Source organism: Schistocerca piceifrons, unplaced genomic scaffold (assembly GCF_021461385.2).
Source record: "Schistocerca piceifrons isolate TAMUIC-IGC-003096 unplaced genomic scaffold, iqSchPice1.1 HiC_scaffold_2099, whole genome shotgun sequence".
In the NCBI taxonomy this organism is placed as follows: domain Eukaryota; kingdom Metazoa; phylum Arthropoda; class Insecta; order Orthoptera; family Acrididae; genus Schistocerca; species Schistocerca piceifrons.
The window spans coordinates 34,932-58,295 of record NW_025728007.1 but is presented as its reverse complement, the minus strand read 5'-3'; the positions used below and the strand labels follow the sequence as shown (position 1 = coordinate 58,295).

Below are 23,364 nucleotides of genomic sequence, written 5' to 3'. Positions count from 1 at the left end.
CTAGTTATAGACTCCGATGCTTCACTCCAGGTTTACTTTATCCCTTGGATCTTCTTATTGACGATGAAACACAGAAATTGCATCGGAATTAAATACAAAAGGCACAATGCGGACTTAAGTAAAAGAAGTCTAACTCTTCTTACTGTCTATGTTTTGAACCTTCCTGTGACACTAGTTATAGATTCCGATGCTTCACTCCAGGTTTACTGTATCCCTTGGACCCTCTTATTGACGATGAATCACAGAAATTGCATCAGAATTAAATAGAAAAGGCACAATGATGACTTAAGTACAAGAAGACAGACTCTTCTTACTGACTATGCTTTGAACCATTCCTGTGACACTAGTCATAGATTCCGATGCTTTACTTCAGGATTACTGTATCCCTCTGACCTCCTTATTGGCGATGAAACACAGAAATTGCATCGGAATTAAATACAAAAGGCACAATGCCGACTTAAGTACAAGAAGACTGACTCTTCTTACTGTTTATGCTTTGAACCATCCCTGTGACACTAGTAATAGATTCCGATGCTTCACTCCAGGTTTACTGTATCCCTCGGACCTTCTTGTTGACGATGAAACACAGAAATTGCATCGGAATTAAATACCATAGACAGAATGCCGACTTAAGTACAAGAAGACTGACTCTTCCTACTGTGTATGTCTTGAACCATTCCTGTGACACTAGTCATAGATTCCGATGCTTCACTTCAGGTTTACTGTATCCCTTGGACCTTCTTATTGACGATGAAACACAGAAATTGCATCGGAATTAAATACAAAATTCACAATACCGACTTAAGTACAAGAAGACTGACTCTTCTTACTGACTATGTTATGAATCATTCCTGTGACACTAGTCATAGGTTCCGATACTTACCTTCAGGATTGCTGTATCCCTCTGACCTTCGTATTTACGATGAAACACAGAAATTGCATCGGATTTAAATACAAAAGGCACAATGCCGACTTAAGTACAAGAAGACTGACTCTGCTTACTGTCTATGTTTTGAACCATCCCTGTGACACTAGTTATAGTTTCCGATGCTTCACTCCAGGTTTACTGTATCCCTTGGACCTTCTTATTGACGATGAAACACAGAAATTGTATCGGAATTAAATACAAAAGGCACAATGCCGACTTAAGTACAAGAAGACTGACTCTCCTTACTGACAACGTTTTGAACCATTCCTGTGACACTAGTTATAAATTCCGACGCTTCACGTCAGGTCTACTGTGTCCCTTGGACCTTCCTATTGACGATGAGACTCAGAAATCGCATCGGAATTAAATAGAAAAAGCACATTGCCGACTTAAGTACAAGAAGACTGACTCTTCCCACTCCGTATGTTTTGAACCATTCCTGTGACACTAGTTTTTTATTCCGATGCTTCACTTGAGGTTTACTGTATCCCTCGGACCTTCTTATGGACGATGAAACACAGAAATTGCATCGGAATGAAATACAAAATATACAATGCCGACTTAAGTACAAGAAGACTGACTCTTCCAACTCTCTATGTTTTGAACCATTCCTGTGACACTAGTTATAGATTCCGAAGGTTCATTTAAGGTTTACTGTAGCCCTTTTACCTTCTTATTGATGATGAAACACAGAAATTGCATCGGAATTAATACAAAAGGCACAATTCAGACTTAAGTACAACAAGACTGACTCTTGCCACTGTCTATGTTTTGGACCATTCCTGTGACACTAGTTATAGATTCCGATGCTTCACTTCAGGTTTACTGTATCGCTCTGACCTTCGTATTGACGATGAAACACAGAAATTGCATCGGAATTAAATAGAAAAGGCTCAATACCGACTTAACTACAAGAAGACTGACTCTTCTTACTGACTATGTTTTGAACCATTACTGTGGCACTAGTTATAGAGTCTGATGCTTAACTTCAGGATTACTGTATCCCACTGACCTTCTTAGTGACGACGAAACACAGAGATTGCATCGGAATTAAATACAAAAGGCACAATGCCGACTTAAGTACAGGAAGACTGACTCATCTTCCTGTCTATGTTTTGAACCATTCCTGTGACACTAGTTATAGATTCCGATGCTTCACTCCAGGTTTACCGTATCCCTTTGACCTTCTTATTGTCGATGAAACACAGAAATTGCATCGGAACTAAATAGAAAGGGCACAATGCCGACTTAAGTACTAGAAGACTGACTCTTCTTACTGACTATGCTTTGAACCATTCCTGTGACACTAGTTACAAATTCCGATGCTTCGCTTCAGGTTTACTGTATCCCTCTGACCCTCTTATTGACGATAACACACAGAAATTACATCGGAATTAAATACAAAAGGCACTATGAGGACTTAAGTACAAGAAGACTGACTCGTCTTATTGTCTATGCTTTGAACCATTCCTGTGACACTAGTTATAGATTCTGATGCTTCACTTCAGATTTACTGTATCCCTCTGACGATCTTATTGACGATGAAACATAGTAATTGCGTCGGAATGAAATACAAAGGGCACAATGCCGAATTAAGTACAAGAAGACTGACTCTTCTTACTGTCAATGTTTTGAACCATTCCTGTGACATTAGTTATAGATCCCGATGATTCACTCTAGGTTTACTGTATCCTTTGGACCTTCTTATTGACGATGAAGCACAGAAATTGCATCGGAATTAAATAAAAGAAGCACAATGCCGACTTAAGTACAAGATGACTGATTCTACCAACTCTCTATGTTTTAAACCATTCCTGTGACACTAGTTATAGATTCCTATGCTTCACTTCAGATTTGCTATATCCCTCTGACCTTCTTAATGACGATAAAACACAGAAATTGCATCGGAATTAAATACAAAAGGCACAATGCCGACTTAAGTACAAGAGGACTGAGTCTTCTTACTGTCAATGTTTTGAACGATTCCTGTAACACTAGTTATAGATTCCGATGCTTCACCCCAGGTTTACTGTATCCCTTGGAATTTCGTATTGACGATAAAACACAGAAATTGCATCGAAATTAAATACAAAAGCGCAAAGCCGACTTAAGTACAAGAAGACGGACTCTTCTTCTTGACTATGTTTTGAACCATTCCTGTGACACTAGTTATAGATTCTGATGCTTCACTTCAGCTTTGCTATATCCCTCTGACCTTCTTAATGACGTTAAACCACAGAAATTGTATCGGAATTAAATACAAAAGGCACAATGCCGACTTAAGTACAAGAAGACTGACTCTTCTTACTGTCTATGTTTTGAACGATTCCTGTAACACTAGTTATAGATTCCGATGTTTCACGCCAGGTTTACTGTATCCCTTGGAAATTCTTACTGACGATGAAACACAGAGATTGCATCGGAATTACATAGAAAAGGCACTGTGCCGACTTAAGTACAAGAGGACTGACTGTTCTTAGTCTCTATGATTTAAACCATTCCTGTGACACTAGCTTATTAATCCGATGCTACACTTGAGATTTACTGTATCCCTCGGACCTTCGTATTGACGATGAAACACAGAAATTGCATCGGAATTAAATACAGAAGGCACAATGCCGACTTAAGTACAAGAGGAATGACTCTTCCAACCGTCTATGTTTTGAAGCATTCCTGTGACACTAGTTGTAGATTCCGATGCTTCACTTCAGGTTTACTGTATCCCTCTGACCATCTTATTGACGATGAAACACAGAAATTGCATCGGAATTAAATAGAAAAGGCACAATACCGCCTTAAGTACAAGAAGACTGACTCTTCCTACTGTCTATTATTTGAACCAATCCTGTGACACTAGTTATAGATTCCGATGCTTCACTTCAGGTTTACTGTATCCCTTGGACCTTCTTGTTGACGATGAGACACACTAATTGCATCGGAATTAAATACAAAAGGCACAATGCCGTATTAAGTACAAGAAGGCTGACTCATCTTACTGTCTACGTTTTAACCATTCCTGTGACACTAGTTATTGATTCCGATGCTTCACTTTAGGTTTACTATATCTCTCTGACCTTCTTATTGACGACACAACACAGAAATTACATCCGAATTAAATACAAAAGGCACAATGCCGAATTAAGTAAAAGAAGACTGACTCTTCTTACTGTCTATGTTTTGAACCATTCCTGTGACACTAGTTATAGGTTCCGATGCATCACTCTAGGTTTACTGTATCCCTCTGACGTTCTTATTGATGATGAAACACAGAAATTGCATCGGAATTGAACACAAAAGGCACAATGCCGACTTAAGTACGTGTAGACTGACTTCTCCTACCGTCTATGATTTGAACCATACCTGTGACACTAGTTATAGATTCCGATGGTTCTTTTCCGGTTTACTGTATCCCTTGGACCTTCGTATTGACGATGAAACACAGAAATTGCATCGGAATTAAATATAAAAGGCACAATGCCGACTCAAGTACAAGAAGACTGACTCTTCCAACTGTCTATGTTTTGAACCATTCCTGTGACACTAGTTATAGATTCCGATGCTTCACTTCAGGTTTACTGTATCCCTCTGACATTCTTATTGACGATGAAACACAGAAATTGCATCGGAATTAAATAGAAATGGCACAATACCGACTTGACTACAAGAAGACTGACTGTTCTTACTGACTATATTTTGAACCATTCCTGTGACACTAGTTACAGATTCCGATGCTCAACTTCAGGATTACTGTATCCCACAGACCTTCTTAGTGACGATGAAACACAGAAATTGCATCGGAATTAAATACAAAAGGCACAATGCCGACATAAGTACAAGAAGACTGACTCTTCTTACTGACTATGTTTTGAACCATTCCTGTGCACTAGTTATAGATTCCGATGCTTCACTTCAGGTTTACTGTCTCCCTTAGACCTTCATATTGACGATGAAACACAGAAATTGCATCGGAATTAAATAGAAAAGGCACAATGCCGACTTAAGTACAAGTAGATTGACTCTTCTTACTGACTATGCTTTGAACCATTCCTGTGACACTAGTTATAGATTCCGATGTTTCATTACAGGTTTACAGTATCCCACTGACCATCTTATTGACGATAAAACACAGAAATTTCATCGGAATTAAATACAAAATGCACAATGAAGACTTAAGTACAAGAAGACTGACTCTTCTTACTGTCTATGTTTGAACCTTTCCTGTGACACTAGTTATGGATTCCGATGCTTCACTTCAGTTTTACTGTATCACTCTGACGTTTTTATTGACGATGAAACACAGAAATTGTGTCGGAATGAAATACAAAAGGCACAATGCCGATTACGTACAAGAAGACTGACTCCTCTTACTGTCTATGTTTAGAACCATTCCTGTGACACTAGTTATAGATTCCGATGCTTCACTCCAGGTTTGCTGTATACCTTGGACCTTCTTCTTGACGATGAAACTCAGAAATTACACCGGAATTAAATACAAAAGGCACAATGCCGACTTAAGTAAACGAAGTGTGACTCTTTTTACTGTCTGTGTTTTGAACAATTCCTGTGACACTAGTTATAGATTCCGATTCTTCACTCCAGGTTTTTCTGTATCCCTTGGACCTTCTTATTGACGATGAAACACAGAAATTGCATCGGAATTAAATAAAAATAACACAATGCCGACTTCAGTTAAAGAAGACTGACTCTGCTTACTGTCTATGTTTTGAACCATTCCTGTGACACTAGTTATAGATTTCGATGCTTCACTTCAGGTTTACTGTATCCCTTGGACGTTCTTAATGACGATGAAACACAGAAATTGCATCGGAAGTAAATACAAAAGGCACAATGCTGACTTATGTACAAGAAGACTGACTCATCTGACTGTCTATGTTTGAACCATTCCTGTGACACTAGTTATAGATTCCGATGCTCGACTCCAGGTTTACTGTATACCTTGGCCCTTCTTATTGATGGTGAAACACAGAAATTGCATCGGAATTAAATACAAAAGCACAATGCCGACTTAAGTACAAGAAGACGGACTCTTGTTACTGGTTATGTTTTGAACCATTCCTGTGACACTAGTTATAGATTCCGATGCTTCACTTCAGGTTTACTGTATCCCTCTGACCTTCTTATTGGCGATAAGACACAGAAATTGCATCGGAATTAAATACAAAAGGCACAATGCCGATTTAAGTACAAGAAGACTGACTCTTCTTAATGTCCAGGTTTGAACCAGTCCTGTGACACTAGTTATAGATTCCGATGCTTCTCTCCAGGTTTACTGTGTCCCTTGGACCTTCTTATTGACGATGGAACACAGAAAATGCATCGTAATTAAATAATAAGGCACAATGCCGACTTAAGGACAAGAAGACTGTCTGTTCTTACTGACTATGTTTTGTACCATTCCTGTGACACTAGTTATAGATTCCGATGCTTCACTTCAGGTTTACTGTATCCCTTGGACCTTCCTATTGACAATGAGACATAGAAATCGCATCGCAATTATATAGAAAAAGCACAATGCCGACTTAAGTACAAGAAGACTGCCTCTTCCTACTGACTATGCTTTGAACCATTCCTGTGACACTAGTTATAGATTCCGATGTTTCATTTCAGGTTTACAGTATCCCTCTGACCGTCTTATTGACGATAAAACACAGAAATTTCATCGGAATTAAATACAAAAGCCACAATGAAGACTTAAGTACAAGAAGACTGACTCTTCTTACTGTCTACGTTTTGAACCTTTCCTGTGACACTAGTTATGGATTCCGATGCTTCACTTCAGATTTACTGTATCCCTCTGACGTTTTTATTGACGATGAAACACAGAAATTGCGTCGGAATGAAATACAAAATGCACAATGCCGAATTATGTACAAGAAGACTGACTCCTCTTACTGTCTATGTTTTGAACCATTCCTGTGACACTAGTTATAGATTCCGATGCTTCACTCCAGGTTTACTGTATACCTTGGACCTTCTTATTGACGATGAAACACAGAAATTGCACCGGAATTAAAAACAAAAGGCACAATGCCGACTTAAGTAAACGAAGCCTGACTCTTTTTACTGTCTGTGTTTTGAACCATTCCTGTGACACTAGGTATAGATTCCGATTCTTCACTCCAGGTTTACTGTATCCCTTGGACCTTCTTATTGACGATGAAACACAAAAATTGCATCGGAATTAAATGAAAATAGCACAATGCCGACTTCAGTTAAAGAAGACTGACTCTGCTTACTGTCTATGTTTTGAACCATTCCTGTGACACTAGTTATAGATTTCGATGCTTCACTTCAGGTTTACTGTATCCCTTGGACCTTCTTATTGACGATGAAACACAGAAATTGCATCGGAAGTAAATACAAAAGGCACAATGCTGACTTATGTACAAGAATACTGACTCATCTTACTGTCTATGTTTGAACCATTCCTGTGACACTAGTTATAGATTCCGATTCTCCACTCCAGGTTTACTGTATACCTTGACCCTTCTTATTGACGATAAGACACAGAAATTGAATCGGAATTAAATAGAAAGGCACAATGCCGACTTAAAGACAAGAAGCCTGACTCTTCATACTGACTATGTTTTGAACCATTCCTATGACACTAGTTATAGATTCCGATGCTTCACTTCAGGTTTACTGTATCCCTTGGACCTTCTTATTGACAATGAGACATAGAAATCGCATCGCAATTATATAGAAAAAGCACAATGCCGACATAAGTACAAGAAGACTGACTCTTCCTACTCTCTATGTTTTGAACCATTCCTGTGACACTAGTTTTTTATTCCGATGCTTCACTTGAGGTTTACTGTATCCCTTGGACCTTCTTATTGACGATGAAACACACTAATTGCATCGGAATTAAATACAAAAGGCACAATGCCGACTTAAGTCCAAGAAGACTGACTCTTCTCACTGACTATGTTTTGAACCATTCCTGTGACACTAGTTATAGATTCCGATGCTTCACTTCAGGTTTGCTGTATCCCTTGGACCTTTTTATTGACGATGAAACATAGAAATTGCATCAGAATTAAATAGAAAATGCACAATGATGACTTAAGTACAAGAAGACTGACTCTTATTACTCACTATGATTTGAACCATTCCTGTGACACTAGTTATAGATTCCGATGAATCACATCACGTTTACTGTATCCCTTGGACCTTCCTATTGACGATGAAACACAGAAATTGCATCGGAATAATATAGAAAAGGCACAATGCCGACTAAAGTACAAGAATACAGACCCATCTTACTGTCTATGTTTTCAACCGTCCCTGTGACACTAGTTATAGATTCCGATGCTTCACTCCAGGTTTACTGTATCCCTTGGACCTTCTTACTGACGATGAAACACAGATATTGCATCGGAATTAAATTCAAAAAGCACAATGCCGACTTAAGTACAAGACGAATGACTCTTCATAGATTCCGATGAATCACATCAGGTTTACTGTATCCCTTGGACCTTCTTATTGACGATAAAACACAGAAATTACATCGGAATTTAATACAAAAGGCACTATGCCGACTTAAGTACAAGAAGACTGATTCTTCCTACTCTCTATGTTTTAAACCATTCCTGTGACACTAGTTATAGATTCCGATGCTTCACTTCAGGTTTGCTATATCCCTCTGACCTTCTTAATGACGATAAAACACAGAAATTGCATCGGAATTAAATACAAAACGCACAATGCCGACTTAAGTACAAGAAGACTGACTCTTCTCACTGTCAATGTTTTGAACGATTCCTGTAACACTAGTTATAGATTCCGATGCTTCACCCCAGGTTTACTGTATCCCTTGGAATTTCGTAATGACGATTAAACACAGAGATTGCATGGTAATTAAATACAAAAGCGCAAAGCCGACTTAAGTACAAGAAGACGGACTCTTCTTACTGACTATGTTTTTAACCATTCCTGTGACACTAGTTATAGATTCCGATGCTTCACTTCAGGTTTGCTATATCCCTCTGACCTTCTTAATGACGATAAAACTCAGAAATTGCATCGGAATTAAATACAAAAGGCACAATGCCGACTTAAGTACACGAAGACTGACTCTTCTTACTGTCTATGTTTTGAACGATTCCTGTAACACAAGTTATAGATTCCGATGCTTTGCCCCAGGTTTACTGTATCCCTTGGAATTTCTTACTGACGATGAAACACAGAGATTGCATCGGAATTAAATAGAAGAGGCACAGTGCCGACTTAAGTACAAGAAGACTAACTCATCTTGCTGACTATGTTTTGAACCTTTCCTGTGACACTAGTTATGGATTCCGATGCTTCACTTCAGGTTTACTGTATCCCTTGGACCTTCCTATTGACGACGAGACTCAGAAATCGCATCGGAATTAAATAGGAAAAGCACAATGCCGACTTAAGTACAAAAAGACTGACTCTTCCTAGTCTCTATGTTTTAAATCATTCCTGTGACACTAGCGTATTATTCCGATGCTTCACTTGAGATTTACTGTATCCCTCGGACCTTCGTATTGACGATGAAACACAGAAATTGCATCGGAATTAAATACAGAAGGCACAATGCCGACTTAAGTACAAGAGGAGTGACTCTTCCAACTGTCTATGTTTAGAAGCATTCCTGTGACACTAGTTATAGATTCCGATGCTTCACTTCAGGTTTACTGTATCCCTCTGACCATCTTATTGACGATGAAACACAAAAATTGCATCGGAATTAAAGAGAAAAGGCACAATACCGACTTAAGTACAAGAAGACTGACTCTTCCTACTGTCTATTATTTGAACCAATCCTGTGACACTAGTTATAGATTCCGATGCTTCACTTTACTTCTACTGTATCCCTTGGACCTTCTTATTGACGATGAAACACACTAATTGCATCGGAATTAAATACAGTAGGCACAATGCCGACTTAAGTACAAGAAGACTGACTCTTCTTACTGACTATGTTTTGAGCCATTCCTGTGACACAAGTTATAGATTCCGATGCTTCACTTCAGGTTACTGTATCTCTCAGACCTTCTTATTGACGATGAAACACAGAAATTGCACCGGAATTAAATAGAAAAGGCACAATTCCGACTTACCTATAAGAAGACTGACTCTTCTTACTGGCTATACTTTGAACCAGTCCTGTGACACTAGTTATAGATTCCGATGCTTCTCTCCAGGTTTACTGTGCCCCTTGGACCTTCTTATTGACGATGAAACACAGAAATTGCATCGGAATTAAATAGAAAGGCACAATGCCGACTTAAGGACAAGAAGTCTGACTCTTCTTACTGACTATGTTTGAACCATTCCTGTGACACTAGTTATAGATTCCGATGCTTCACTACAGGTTTACTGTATCCCTTGGACCTTCCTATTGACAATGAGACATAGAAATCGCATCGCAATTATATAGAAAAAGCACAATGCCGACTTAAGTACATGAAGACTGACTCTTCCTACTCTCTATGTTTTGAACCATTCCTGTGACACTAGTTTTTATTCCGATGCTTTACTTGAGGTTTACTGTATCCCTTGGACCTTCTTATTGACGATGAAACACATTAATTGCATCGGAATTAAATACAAAAGGCGCAATGCCGACTTAAGTCCAAGAAGACTGACTCTTCTCACTCACTATGTTTTGAACCATTCCTGTGACACTAGTTATACATTCCGATGCTTCACTTCAGGTTTACTGTATCTCTCTAAATTTCGTATTGACGATGAAACATAGAAATTGCATCGGAATTAAATATAAAAGTCACAATGCCGACTTAAGTACATGTAGACAGACTTTTCCTACTGTCTATGTCTTGAACCATTCCTGTGACACTAGTTATTGATTCCGATGCTTCATTTCAGGTTTACTGCATCCCTTGGACCTTATTATTGACGATGAAACACAGAAATTGCATCGGAACTAAATACAGAAGGCACAATGCCGACTTTAGTACAGGAAGACTGACTCTTCCAACTGTCTATGTTTTGAGCCTTTCCTGTGACACTAGTTATAGATTCCGATGCTTCACTTCAGGTTTACTGTATCCCTATGACCTTCTTATTGACGATGAAACACAGAAATTGCATCGGAATTAAATAGAAAAGGCACAATTCCGACTTACCTACAAGAAGACTGACTCTTCTTACTGACTATGCTTTGAACCATTCCTGTGACACTAGTTATAGATTCCGATGCTTAACTTCAGGATTACTGTATCCCTTGGACCTTTTTATTGACGATGAGTCACAGAAATTGCATCGGAATTAAATACAAAAGGCACAATGCCGAATTAGGTACAAGAAGACTGACTCTTCTTACTGTCTATGTTTTGAACCATTCCTGTGACACTAGTTATAGACTCTGACGCTTCACTCCAGGTTTACTGTATCCCTTGGACCTTCTTATTGACGATGAAACACAGAAATTGCATCGGAATTAAATACAAAATGTACAATGCCGACATAGGTAAAAGAAGTCTGACTCTTCTTACTGTCTGTGTTTTGAACCATTCCTGTGACACTAGTTATAGATTCCGATGCTTCACTCCATGTTTACTGTATCCCTTGGACCTTCTTATTGACGATGAAACATAGAAATTGCATTAGAATTAAATAGAAAATGCACAATGATGACTTAAGTACAAAAAGACTGACTCTTATTACTGACAATGATTTGAACCATTCCTGTGACACTAGTTATAGATTCCGATGAATCACATCACGTTTCTGTATCCCTTGGACCTTCTTATTGACGATGAAACACAGAAATTGCATCGGAATTAAATAAAAAAGGCACAATGCCGACTTAAGTACCAGAAGACTGACTCTTCCCACTGTCTATGTTTTTAACCATTCCTGTGACACTAGTTATAGATTCCGATTCTTCACTTCAGGTTTACTGTATCCCTTGGACCTTCTTACTGACGATGAAACACAGATATTGCATCGGAATTAAATACATAAAGCACAATGTCGACTTAAGTACAAGACGAATGACTCTTCATACTGACTATGTTTTGAACCATTCCTGTGACACTAGTTATAGATTCCGATGAATCACATCAGGTTTACTGTATCCCTTGGACCTTCTTATTGACGATAAAATACAGAAATTACATCGGAATTAAATTCAAAAGGCACTATGCCGACTTAAGTACAAGAAGACTGACTCGTCTTGTTGTCTATGTTTTGAACCATTCCTGTGACACTAGTTATAGATTCTGATGCTTCACTTCAGATTTACTGTATACCTCTGACGATCTTATTGACGATGAAACATAGTAATTGCGTCGGAATGAAATACAAAACTCACAATGCCGAATTAAGTACAAGAAGACTGACTCTTCTTACTGTCTATGTTTTGAACCATTCCTGTGAAACTAGTTATAGATCCCGATGCTTCACTCTAGGTTTACTGTATCCTTTGGACCTTCTTATTGACGATGAAACACAGAAATTGCATCGGAATTAAATAAAAGAAGCACAATGCCGACTTAAGTACAAGAAGACTGATTCTTCCTACTCTCTATCTTTTGAACCATTCCTGTGACACTAGTTATAGATTCAGATGCTTCACTTCAGGTTTGCTATATCCCTCTGACCTTCTTAATGACGATAAAACACAGAAATTGCATCGGTATTAAATACAAAAGGCACAATGCCGACTTAAGTACAAGAAGACTGACTCTTCCTACTCTCTATGTTTTGAACCATTCCTGTGACACTAGTTTTTTATTCCGATGCTTCACTTGAGGTTTACTGTATCCCTTGGACCTTCTTATTGACGATGAAACACACTAATTGCATCGGAATTAAATACAAAAGGCACAATGACGACTGAAGTACAAGAAGACTGACACTTCTTACTGACTATGCTTTGAACCATTCCTGTGACACTAGTTATAGATTCCGATGCTTAACTTCAGGATTACTGTATCCCTTGGACCATTTTATTGACGATGAGTCACAGAAATTGCATCGGAATTAAATACAAAAGGCACAATGCCGAATTATGTACAAGTAGACTGACTCTTCTTACTGACTATGTTTTGAACCATTCCTGTGACACTAGTTATAGATTCAGATGCTTCACTTCAGGTTTACTGTATCCCTTGGACCTTCTTATTGGCGATGAAACACAGAAATTGCATCGGAATTAAATACAAAAGGACAATGCCGTACAAGAAGGCTGACTCATCTTACTGTCTATGTTTTAACCATTCCTGTGACACTAGTTATAGATTCGGATGCTTCACTTCAGGTTTACTGTATCCCTCTGACCTTCTTATTGACGACAAAACACAGAAATTGCATCGGAATTAAATTGAAATGGCACAATACCGACTTGACTACAAGAAGACTGACTCTTCTTATTGTCTATGTTTTGAACCATTCCTGTGACACTAATTATGGATTCCGATGCTTCACTTCAGATTTACTGTATTCCTCTCACGTTCTTATTGACGATGAAACACAGAAATTGCGTCGGAATGAAATACAAATGGCACAATGCCGAACTACGTACAAGAAGACTGACTCCTCTTACTGTCTATGTTTTGAACCATTCCTGTGACACTAGTTATAGATTTCGATGCTTCACTTCAGGTTTACTGTATCCCTTGGACCTTCTTATTGACGATGAAACACAGAAATTGCATCGGACGTAAATACAAAAGGCACAATGCTGACTTATGTACAAGAAGACTGACTCATCCTACTGTCTATGTTTGAACCATTCCTGTGACACTTAATATAGATTCCGATGCTTCACTCCAGGTTTGCTGTATACCTTGGCCCTTCTTATTGACGATGAAACACAGAAATTGCATCGGAGTTAAATACAAAAGCACACTGCCGACTTTAGTACAAGAAGACCGACTCTTCTTACTGACTATGTTTTGAACCATTCCTGTGACACTAGTTATAGATTCAGATGCTTCACTTCAGGTTTACTGTATCCCTCTGACCTTTATAATGACGATAAGACACAGAAATTCCATCGGAATTAAATACAAAAGGCACAATGCCGATTTAAGTACAAGAAGTCTGACTCTTCTTAATGTGCATGTTTGAACCAGTCCTGTGACACTAGTTATAGATTCCGATGCTTCTCTCCAGGTTTACTGTGTCCCTTGGACCTTCTTATTGACGATGAAACACAGAAATTGCAACGGAATTAAACAGAAAGGCACAATGCCGACTTAAGTACAAGAAGACTGACTCTTCTTACTGACTATGTTTTGAACAATTCCTGTGACACTAGTCATAGATTCCGATGCTTCACTTCAGGTTAACTGTATCCCTTGGACCTTCCTATTGACATTGAGACACAGAAATCGCATCGCAATTATATAGAAAAAGCACAATGCCGACTTAAGTACAAGAAGACTAACTCTTACTACTCTCTATGTTTTGAACCATTCCTGTGACACTAGTTTTTTATTCCGATGCTTCACTTGAGGTTTACTGTATCCCTTGGACCTTCTTATTGACGATGAAACACACTAATTGCATCGGAATTAAATACAAAAGGCACAATGCCGACTTAAGTCCAAGAAGACTGACTCTTCTCATTGACTACGATTTGAACCATTCCTGTGACACTAGTTATAGATTCCGATGCTTCACTTCAGGTTTACTGTATCTCTCTGACTTTCGTATTGACGATGAAACACAGAAATTGCATCGGTATTAAATACAAAAGGCACAATGCCGACTTAAGTACATGTAGACAGACTTTTCCTACTGTCTATGTTTTGAACCATTCCTGTGACACTAGTTATAGATTCCGATGGTTCATTTCAGGTTTACTGTATCCCTTGGACCATTTTATTGACGATGAGACACAGAAATTGCATCGGAACTAAATACAAAAGGCACAATGCCGACTTTAGTACAAGAAGACTGACTGTTCCAACTGTCTATGTTTTGAACCTTTCCTGTGACGCTAGTTATAGATTCCGATGCTTCACTTGAGGTTTACTGTATCCCTATGACATTCTTATTGACGATGAAACACAGAAATTGCATCGGAATTAAATAGAAAAGGCACAATTCCGACTTACCTACAAGAAGACTGACTCTTCTTACTGACTATGTTTTGAGCCATTCCTGTGACACTAGTTATAGATTCCGATGCTTAACTTCAGGATTACTGTATCCCTTGGACCTTTTTATTGACGATGAGTCACAGAAATTGCATCGGAATTAAATACAAAAGGCACAATGCCGAATTAGGTACAAGTAGACTGAGTCTTCTTACTGTCAATGTTTTGAACCATTCCTGTGACACTAGTTATAGACTCTGACGCTTCACTCCAGGTTTACTGTATCCCTTGGACCTTCTTATTGACGATGCAACCCAGAAATTGCATCGGACTAAATACAAAAGGTACAATGCCGACTTAGGTAAAAGAAGTCTGACTCTTCTTACTGTCTGTGTTTTGAACCATTCCTGTGACACTAGTTATAGATTCCGATGCTTCACTCCAAGTTTACTGTATCCCTTGGACCTTCCTATTGACGATGAAACACAGAAATTGCATCGGAATTATATAGAAAAGGCACAATGCCGACTAAAGTACAAGAATACAGACTCATCTTACTGTCTATCTTTTGAACCGTCCCTGTGGCACTAGTTATAGATTCCGATGCTTCACTCCAGGTTTACTGTATCCCTTGGACCTTCTTACTGACGATGAAACACAGATATTGCATCGGAATTAAATACAAAAAGCACAATGCCGACTTGAGTACAAGACGAATGACTCTTCATACTGACTATGATTTGAACCATTCCTGTGACACTAGTTATAGATTCCGATGAATCACATCTGGTTTACTGTATCCCTTGGACCTTCTTATTGACGATGAAACACAGAAATTGCATCAGAATTAAATAGACAAGGCACAATGATGACTTAAGTACAAGAAGACTGACTCTTCTTACTGACTATGTTTTGAACCAATTTCTGTGACACAGGTCATAGATTCCGATGCGTCACTTCAGGATTACTGTATCCCTCTGACCTTCTTACTGACGATGAAACAGAGATATTGCATCGGAATTAAATACAAAAAGCACAATGCCGACTTAAGTACAAGACGAATGACTCTTCATACTGACTATGATTTGAACCATTCCTGTGACACTAGTTATAGATTCCGATGAATCACATCTGGTTTACTGTATCCCTTGGACCTTCTTATTGACGATGAAACACAGAAATTGCATCGGAATTAAATAGAAAAGGCACAATGCCGACTTAAGCACATGAAGACTGACTCTTCTTACTGTCTATGTTTTGAACCATCCCTCGGACACTAGTTATAGATTCCTATGCTTCACTCCAGGTATACTGTATCCCTTGGACCTTCTTGTGACGATGAAACACAGAAATTGCATCAGAATTAAATACAATAGGCACAATGCCGACTTAAGTACAAGAAGACTGACACTTCCTACTGTCTATGTTTTGAACCATTCCTGTGACACTAGCTTTAGATTCCGATGCTTCACTTCAGGTTTACTGTATCCCTTGGACCTTCTTATTGACGATGAGACACAGAAATTGCATCGGAATTAAATAGAAAAGGCACAATGCCGACTTAAGTACAAGAATACTGACTCATCTTACTGTCTATGTTTTTAAGCGCCCTGTGACACTAGTTATAGATTCCGATGCTTCACTCCAGGTTTACTGTATCCCTTGGACCTTCTTGTTGACGATGAAACACAGAAATTGCATCGGAATTAAATACTAAAAGCACAATGCCGACTTAAATACAAGAAGACTGACTCTTCTTACTGACTATGTTTTGAACCATTCCTGTGACACTAGTTATAGATTGCGATGCTTCACTTCAGGTTTACTGTATCCCTCTGACCTTCTTATTGACGATTAAACACAGAAATTGCACTGGAATTAAGTACAAAAGGCACAATGCCGACTTAAGTACAAGAGGACTGACTCTTCTTACTGACTATGTTTTGATCCATTCCTGTGACACTAGTTATAGATTCCAATGCTTCACTTCAGGTTTACTGTATCCCTCTGACCTTATTATTGACGATGAAACACAGAAATTGCATCAGAATTAAATACAAAAGGCACAATGCGGAATTATGTACAAGAAGACGGACTCATCTTACTGTCTATGTTTTGAACCATTCCTGGACACTAGTTATAGACTCCGATGCTTCACTCCAGGTTTACTGCATCCCTTCGACCTTCTTATTGACGATGAAACACAGAAATTGCATCGGAATTAAATAGAAATATCACAATACCGACTTGACTACAAGAAGACTGACTCTTCTTACTGACTATGTTTTGAACCATTCCTGTGACGCTAGTTATAGATTCCGATCCTCAACTTCAGGATTACTGTATCCCACTGACCTTCTTAGTAACGATGAAACACAGAAATTGCATCGGAATTAACCCTGCTGTTCTGTTCACTTTTACTTGACATATATACTGTTCGGGTCAATATGACCCGACATATCAAAATGCTTTAGAAACATAAATTTTGGTACAGTTTTAGCTATCGACATTGTTGTTCTATTCCAGTACCTTGTTAGTAATAATAATAATAATAATAATAATAATAATAATGGTAATAATAATAATAATAACAATGCATACAACTTTATTGAGGGATATTTTTCATTTAAATATGCACATAAATTTGAAACAACAGACAGTTTCCATTACAGGCATTCAACTTAGAAAGCACTACAGTTTTTCCATACTTCTATTCTTATTGTTGACAGTTTAGACGTAAGTATTGACATTTTCTAACAACAGACAGTTGTCATTACAGATATTCATCTTAGAGCACACTACAGTACAGAACACACTACAGTTTTTTTATTACATTCCAACATAGAAAGCACTACAACTTTAGAATCCTCTCTTCTTACTGATTGTAGTTTAGGCACAAGTATTCACATAAATTTGAAACAACAGAATTTTCAATACAATCATCTTATAAAATACTACAGTTCTTTTCTTACTGCTTGCACTGTGGACACAAGTAGGTTACATGTTTCTTGCAAATATGTTTACTACATTTTCCACACACCATGTTTGTTTTATTGTCATTACTTGATGGACAGAACTTACAGCGTGCACGTTTTGTAGATTTTCTTGTTGTTACCGATTCTGACACACCACCCACATCATTCGGGTTTTGGATGCTTGTGACCATTCTCAAAGAATCTTCTGTTCTTGGGAAATGCGTTCTTGATGCAATATGTTCTTTTATCAGTGACTTTCCAAGTTCCTCCAAGAATATTCTCCTTCTAGTCAATTTGCTTGCATTCCAATTAGGGTCAACCGAAATCCACAAAACGTATGCATTATAAGCAGAAACATCAAGAATATTGTAGAAAACTATCATTGGCCACCTATTACTTTTTCGTTTGCATGTATATGTACCTAATAACTGATCAAGCGTGTCTACAGCACCTTTGGTTGAATTATAGTCCAAAATCATTTTTGGCTTCTTATCAGCCCTGTCACTGATTTCCGCATCATGGTGGAGAGTGCTCATAAGTACAACATTCTTGTGTCTCTTAGGAATATAATTAACCACAGTAGTGTCATTTGTGAAGTAAAATGAAGAGCTGTGTACCTCCTTGTTGGTCATTTTGTGTGGAAGCTCCGGCTTATTTTTCCGTATAGTTCCCAACATAGTCAATTTCCTTTTCAGAAGCAGCTGCCCCAAATTGTACGACGTAAAAAAGTTGTCACACGTGATATTCTGACCACGTAACTCAGAAGTGAGATCAGATACCACCCTCATTCCCTGATTTCTTTCTGGTGCCGCTCCACTCACCTTTCCTGTATAAATTTGGGCTTTCAGTACGTATGAAGTTTTGCTGTCACACATGGTCCATATTTTGATCCCATATTTTGCCGGTTTACTTGGGATATACTGCTTGAATGGACAGCGACCTCTAAATGCTACTAACTGCTCGTCAACAGTAACATTTTCTCCTGGATTATACAGTTTAGGAAGGACCTCTACCCACTTCTCCCAAATACTACGAATTGCGGCAAGTTTGTCAGTACGTCGTCTTTCCTCTCTAGTAGATTTCTTGTCAAATCGCAGGACACGTGATATCTTACAGAATGTTTCATGAGACATGGTTGCTCGAAATATGTTTCGCCCAGTATCTTTATCCCACAAACTTTTTGTAGACTCCCCATGAGATCGATATACACCCGCTAGGAGTAAGAGTCCTAAGTATGCATGGAAAACAGAACCATCAATATCTGTCCACTGTTCACCATAAACTCGCTGCCCTTCAATATTTGTCATCTCTATTATTTCATTTTGAAGCGCTGTGTGAAATACTGCTTCAAATGAACATTTTACATCAGATATTCTGCTGACTGCATACCTGGTAACTCCTGGGGTACTCTTGATGATGTTCGAAGCTGGTAGGCGACCATGTTGTGCTGGTGGATGCAACTGCCATTCTATATTCCCATTTTTAGAAAGAAAAGTCTCTACACTATTTTGTATGGGCTGTGGACTGTCGTAACTGTCATCGGAACACTCGCTTTCAGATGCATTGCTGATGTGATCTTCAAACTCAGAAAGTGATCCTTCATCTGGTGAGGCATTTACTATTTCTTCCAACTCACGATCATTCAATGGTCTCATCGCCATGGTGTCACAAGTCAAACTGGGCAGAAACAAAGCATTCCAATTATTGAGAACTGCCAATTATTATTTCCTGGGGAAAGCAACAAACAAGCCCATTGTTGTGAACGCATGGAGCTTTAGGTGATTGTTGAGAGTAAGTTGGAATGATGCAGTCACTATTCCCACACAACACAACAAAAATAATTTTCGCCATTTCCAGATTTTAGAAATAAATACGAGTTACACTAAACATATTTGTGTCGGGTCATTATGACCCGAACATTACATATGCAACTATTACAGTTGAAGCCCAAACTTCTTAAACTTTTTTAAAACCTTTTAAAACACATGCTGCTCATCCATTTTCAGACAAAGTCACAAAGTTTCATAAATATATATTGGTATTTACATAATGTAAAATAACGTTCATATTCGTTTCGGGTCATATAGACCCGAACAGAACAGCAGGGTTAAATACAAAAGGCACAATGCCGACAAAAGTACAAGAAGACTGACTCTTCTTACTAACTATGTTTTGAACCATTCCTGTGACACTAGTTATAGATTCCGATGCTTCACTTCAGGTTTACTGTATCCCTTAGACCTTCATATTAACGATGAAACACAGAAATTGTATCGGAAATAAATAGAAAAGGCACAATGCCGACATAAGTACAAGTAGACTGACTCTTCTTACTGACTATGCTTTGAACCATTCCTGTGACACTAGTTATAGATTCCGATGTTTCATTTCAGGTTTACAGTATCCCTCTGACCTTCTTATTGACGATAAAACACAGAAATTTCATCGGAATTAAATACAAAATGCACAATGAAGACTTAAGGACAAGAAGACTGACTCTTCTTATTGTCTATGTTTTGAACCATTCCTGTGACACTAGTTATGGATTCCGATGCTTCACTTCAGATTTACTATATCCCTCTGACGTTCTTATTGACGATGAAACACAGAAATTGCGTCGGAATTAAATACAAAAGGCACAATGCTGACTTATGTACAAGAAGACTGACTCATCTTACTGTCTGTGTTTGAACCATTCCTGTGACACTAATTATAGATTCCGATGCTTCTCTCCAGGTTTACTGTGTCCCTTGGACCTTCTTAGTGACGATGAAACACAGAAATTGCAACGGAGTTAAATAGAAAGGCACAATGACGACTTAAGTACAAGAAGACTGACTCTTCTTACTGATTATGTTTTGAACCATTCCTGTGGCACTAGTTATAGATTCCGATGCTTCACTTCAGGTTTACTGTATCCCTTGTACCTTCCTATTGACAATGAGACACAGAAATCGCATCGCAATTATATAGAAAAAGCACAATGCCGACTTAAGTACAAGAAGACTGACTCTTCCTACTCTCTATGTTTTGAACCATTCCTGTGACACTAGTTTTTTATTCCGATGCTTCACTTGAGGTTTACTGTATCCCTTGGACCTTCTTATTGACGATGAAACACACTAATTGCATCGGAATTAAATACAAAAGGCACAATGACGACTGAAGTACAAGAAGACTGACACTTCTTACTGACTATGCTTTGAACCATTCCTGTGACACTAGTTATAGATTCCGATGCTTAACTTCAGGATTACTGTATCCCTTGGACCATTTTATTGACGATGAGTCACAGAAATTGCATCGGAATTAAATACAAAAGGCACAATGCCGAATTATGTACAAGTAGACTGACTCTTCTTACTGTCTATGCTTTGAACCATTCCTGTGACACAAGTTATAGACTCTGACGCTTCACTCCAGGTTTACTGTTTCCCTTGGACCTTCTTATTGACGATGCAACACAGAAATTGCATCGGCCTAAACACAAAAGGTACAATGCCGACTTAGGTAAAAGAAGTCTGACTCTTCTTACTGTCTGTGTTTTGAACCATTCCTGTGACACTAGTTATAGATTCCGATGCTTCACTCCAAGTTTACTGTATCCCTTGGACCTTCTATTTGACGATGAAACATAGAAATTGCATCAGAATTAAATAGAAAATGCACAATGATGACTTAAGTACAAGAAGACTGACTCTTCTTACTGACTATATTTGAACCATTCCTGTGACACTAGTTATAGATTCCGATGAATCACATCAGGTTTACTGTATCCCTTGGACCTTCCTATTGACGATGAAACACAGAAATTGCATCGGAATTATATAGAAAAGGCACAATGCCGACTAAAGTACAAGAATACAGACTCATCTTACTGTCTATGTTTTGAACCGTCCCTGTGACACTAGTTATAGATTCCGATGCTTCACTCCAGGTTTACTGTATCCCTTGGACCTTCTTACTGACGATGAAACACAGATATTGCATCGGAATTAACTACAAAAAGCACAATGCCGACTTAGGTACAAGACGAATGACTCTTCATACTGACTATGATTTGAACCATTCCTGTGACACTAGTTATAGATTCCGATGAATCACATCTGGTTTACTGTATCCCTTGGAACTTCTTATTGACGATGAAACACAGAAATTGCATCAGAACTAACTAGACAAGGCACAATGATGACTTAAGTACAAGAAGACTGACTCTTCTTACTGACTATGATGTGAACCATTACTGTGACACTAGTTATAGATTCCGATGATTCACTTCAGGTTTAATGTATCCCTTTGACCTTCTTATTGACGATGAAACACAGAAATTGCATCGGAATTAAATACAAAAGGCACAATACCGACTTAAGTACAGGAAGACTGACTGTTCTTACTGACTATGTTTTGAACCAATTTCTGTGACACAGGTCATAGATTCCGATGCTTCACTTCAGGATTACTGTATCCCTCTGACCTTCTTATTGACGATGAAACACAGAAATTGCATCGGAATTAAATAGAAAAGGCACAATGCCGACTTAAGCACATGAAGACTGACTCTTCGTACTGTCTATGCTTTGAACCATCCCTGGCACACTAGTTATAGATTCCTATGCTTCACTCCATGTATACTGTATCCCTTGGACCTTCTTATTGACGATGAAACACAGAAATTGCATCAGAATTAAACACAATAGGTACAATGCCGACTTAAGTACAAGAAGACTGACTCTTCCTACTGACTATGTTTTGAACCATTCCTGTGACACTAGCTTTAGATTCCGTTGCTTCACTTCAGGTTTACTGTATCCCTTGGACCTTCTTATTGACGATGAGATACAGAAATTGCATCGCAATTAAATAGAAAAGGCACAATGCCGACCTAAGTACAACAATACTGACTCATCTTACTATGTTTTTAACCGCCCTGTGACACTAGTTATAGATTCCGATGCTTCACTCCAGGTTTACTGTATCCCTTGGACCTTCTTGTTGACGATGAAACACATAAATTGCATCGGAATTAAATACTAAAAGCACAATGCCGACTTAAATACAAGATGACTGACTCTTCTTACTGACTATGTTTTGACCCATTCCTGTGACACTAGTTATAGATTGCGATGCTTCACTTCAGGTTTACTGTATCCCTCTGACCTTCTTATTGACGATGAAACACAGAAATTGCATCGGAATTAAATACAAAAGGCACAATACCGACTTAAGTAAAAGATGTCTGACTCTTCTTACTGTCTATGTTTTAACCATTCCTGTGACACTAGTTATAGATTCCGATGCTTCACTCCAGGTTTACTGTATCCCTTGGACCTTCTTATTGACGATGAAACACAGAAATTGCATCAGAATTAAATACAAAAAGCACAATGCCGAATTA

The 23,364-nt window shown here is 38.4% G+C and overlaps 1 protein-coding gene across 1 annotated transcript; it reads right to left on the bottom strand.

Moving 5' to 3' along the window:
- Positions 1 to 17,411: 17,411 nt before the first annotated feature.
- Positions 17,412 to 19,624, bottom strand: LOC124741998 (piggyBac transposable element-derived protein 4-like). Its single transcript, XM_047248742.1, has 3 exons — positions 18,987 to 19,624; positions 17,967 to 18,833; positions 17,412 to 17,523 (listed from the first exon to the last, which is right to left on the bottom strand). Exons 1-3 carry the CDS (start codon positions 19,622 to 19,624, stop codon positions 17,412 to 17,414), a joined length of 1,617 nt encoding a protein of 538 aa, XP_047104698.1.
- Between the last annotated feature and the right edge of the window lie 3,740 nt (positions 19,625 to 23,364).

What these genes read in the sequence shown, in the direction of transcription:
- LOC124741998 (XM_047248742.1), bottom strand. Translation starts at nt 19,624, where the DNA reads ATGAGACCATTGAATGATCGTGAGTTGGAAGAAATAGTAAATGCCTCA. An exon ending in ATTCGTAGTATTTGGGAGAA is followed by an intron (nt 18,834 to 18,986) that starts GTGGGTAGAGGT and finishes CATGTGTGACAG; the next exon opens with CAAAACTTCATACGTACTGA. An exon ending in TTGTGTCCACAGTGCAAGCA is followed by an intron (nt 17,524 to 17,966) that starts GTAAGAAAAGAA and finishes ATTACTAACAAG; the next exon opens with GTACTGGAATAGAACAACAA.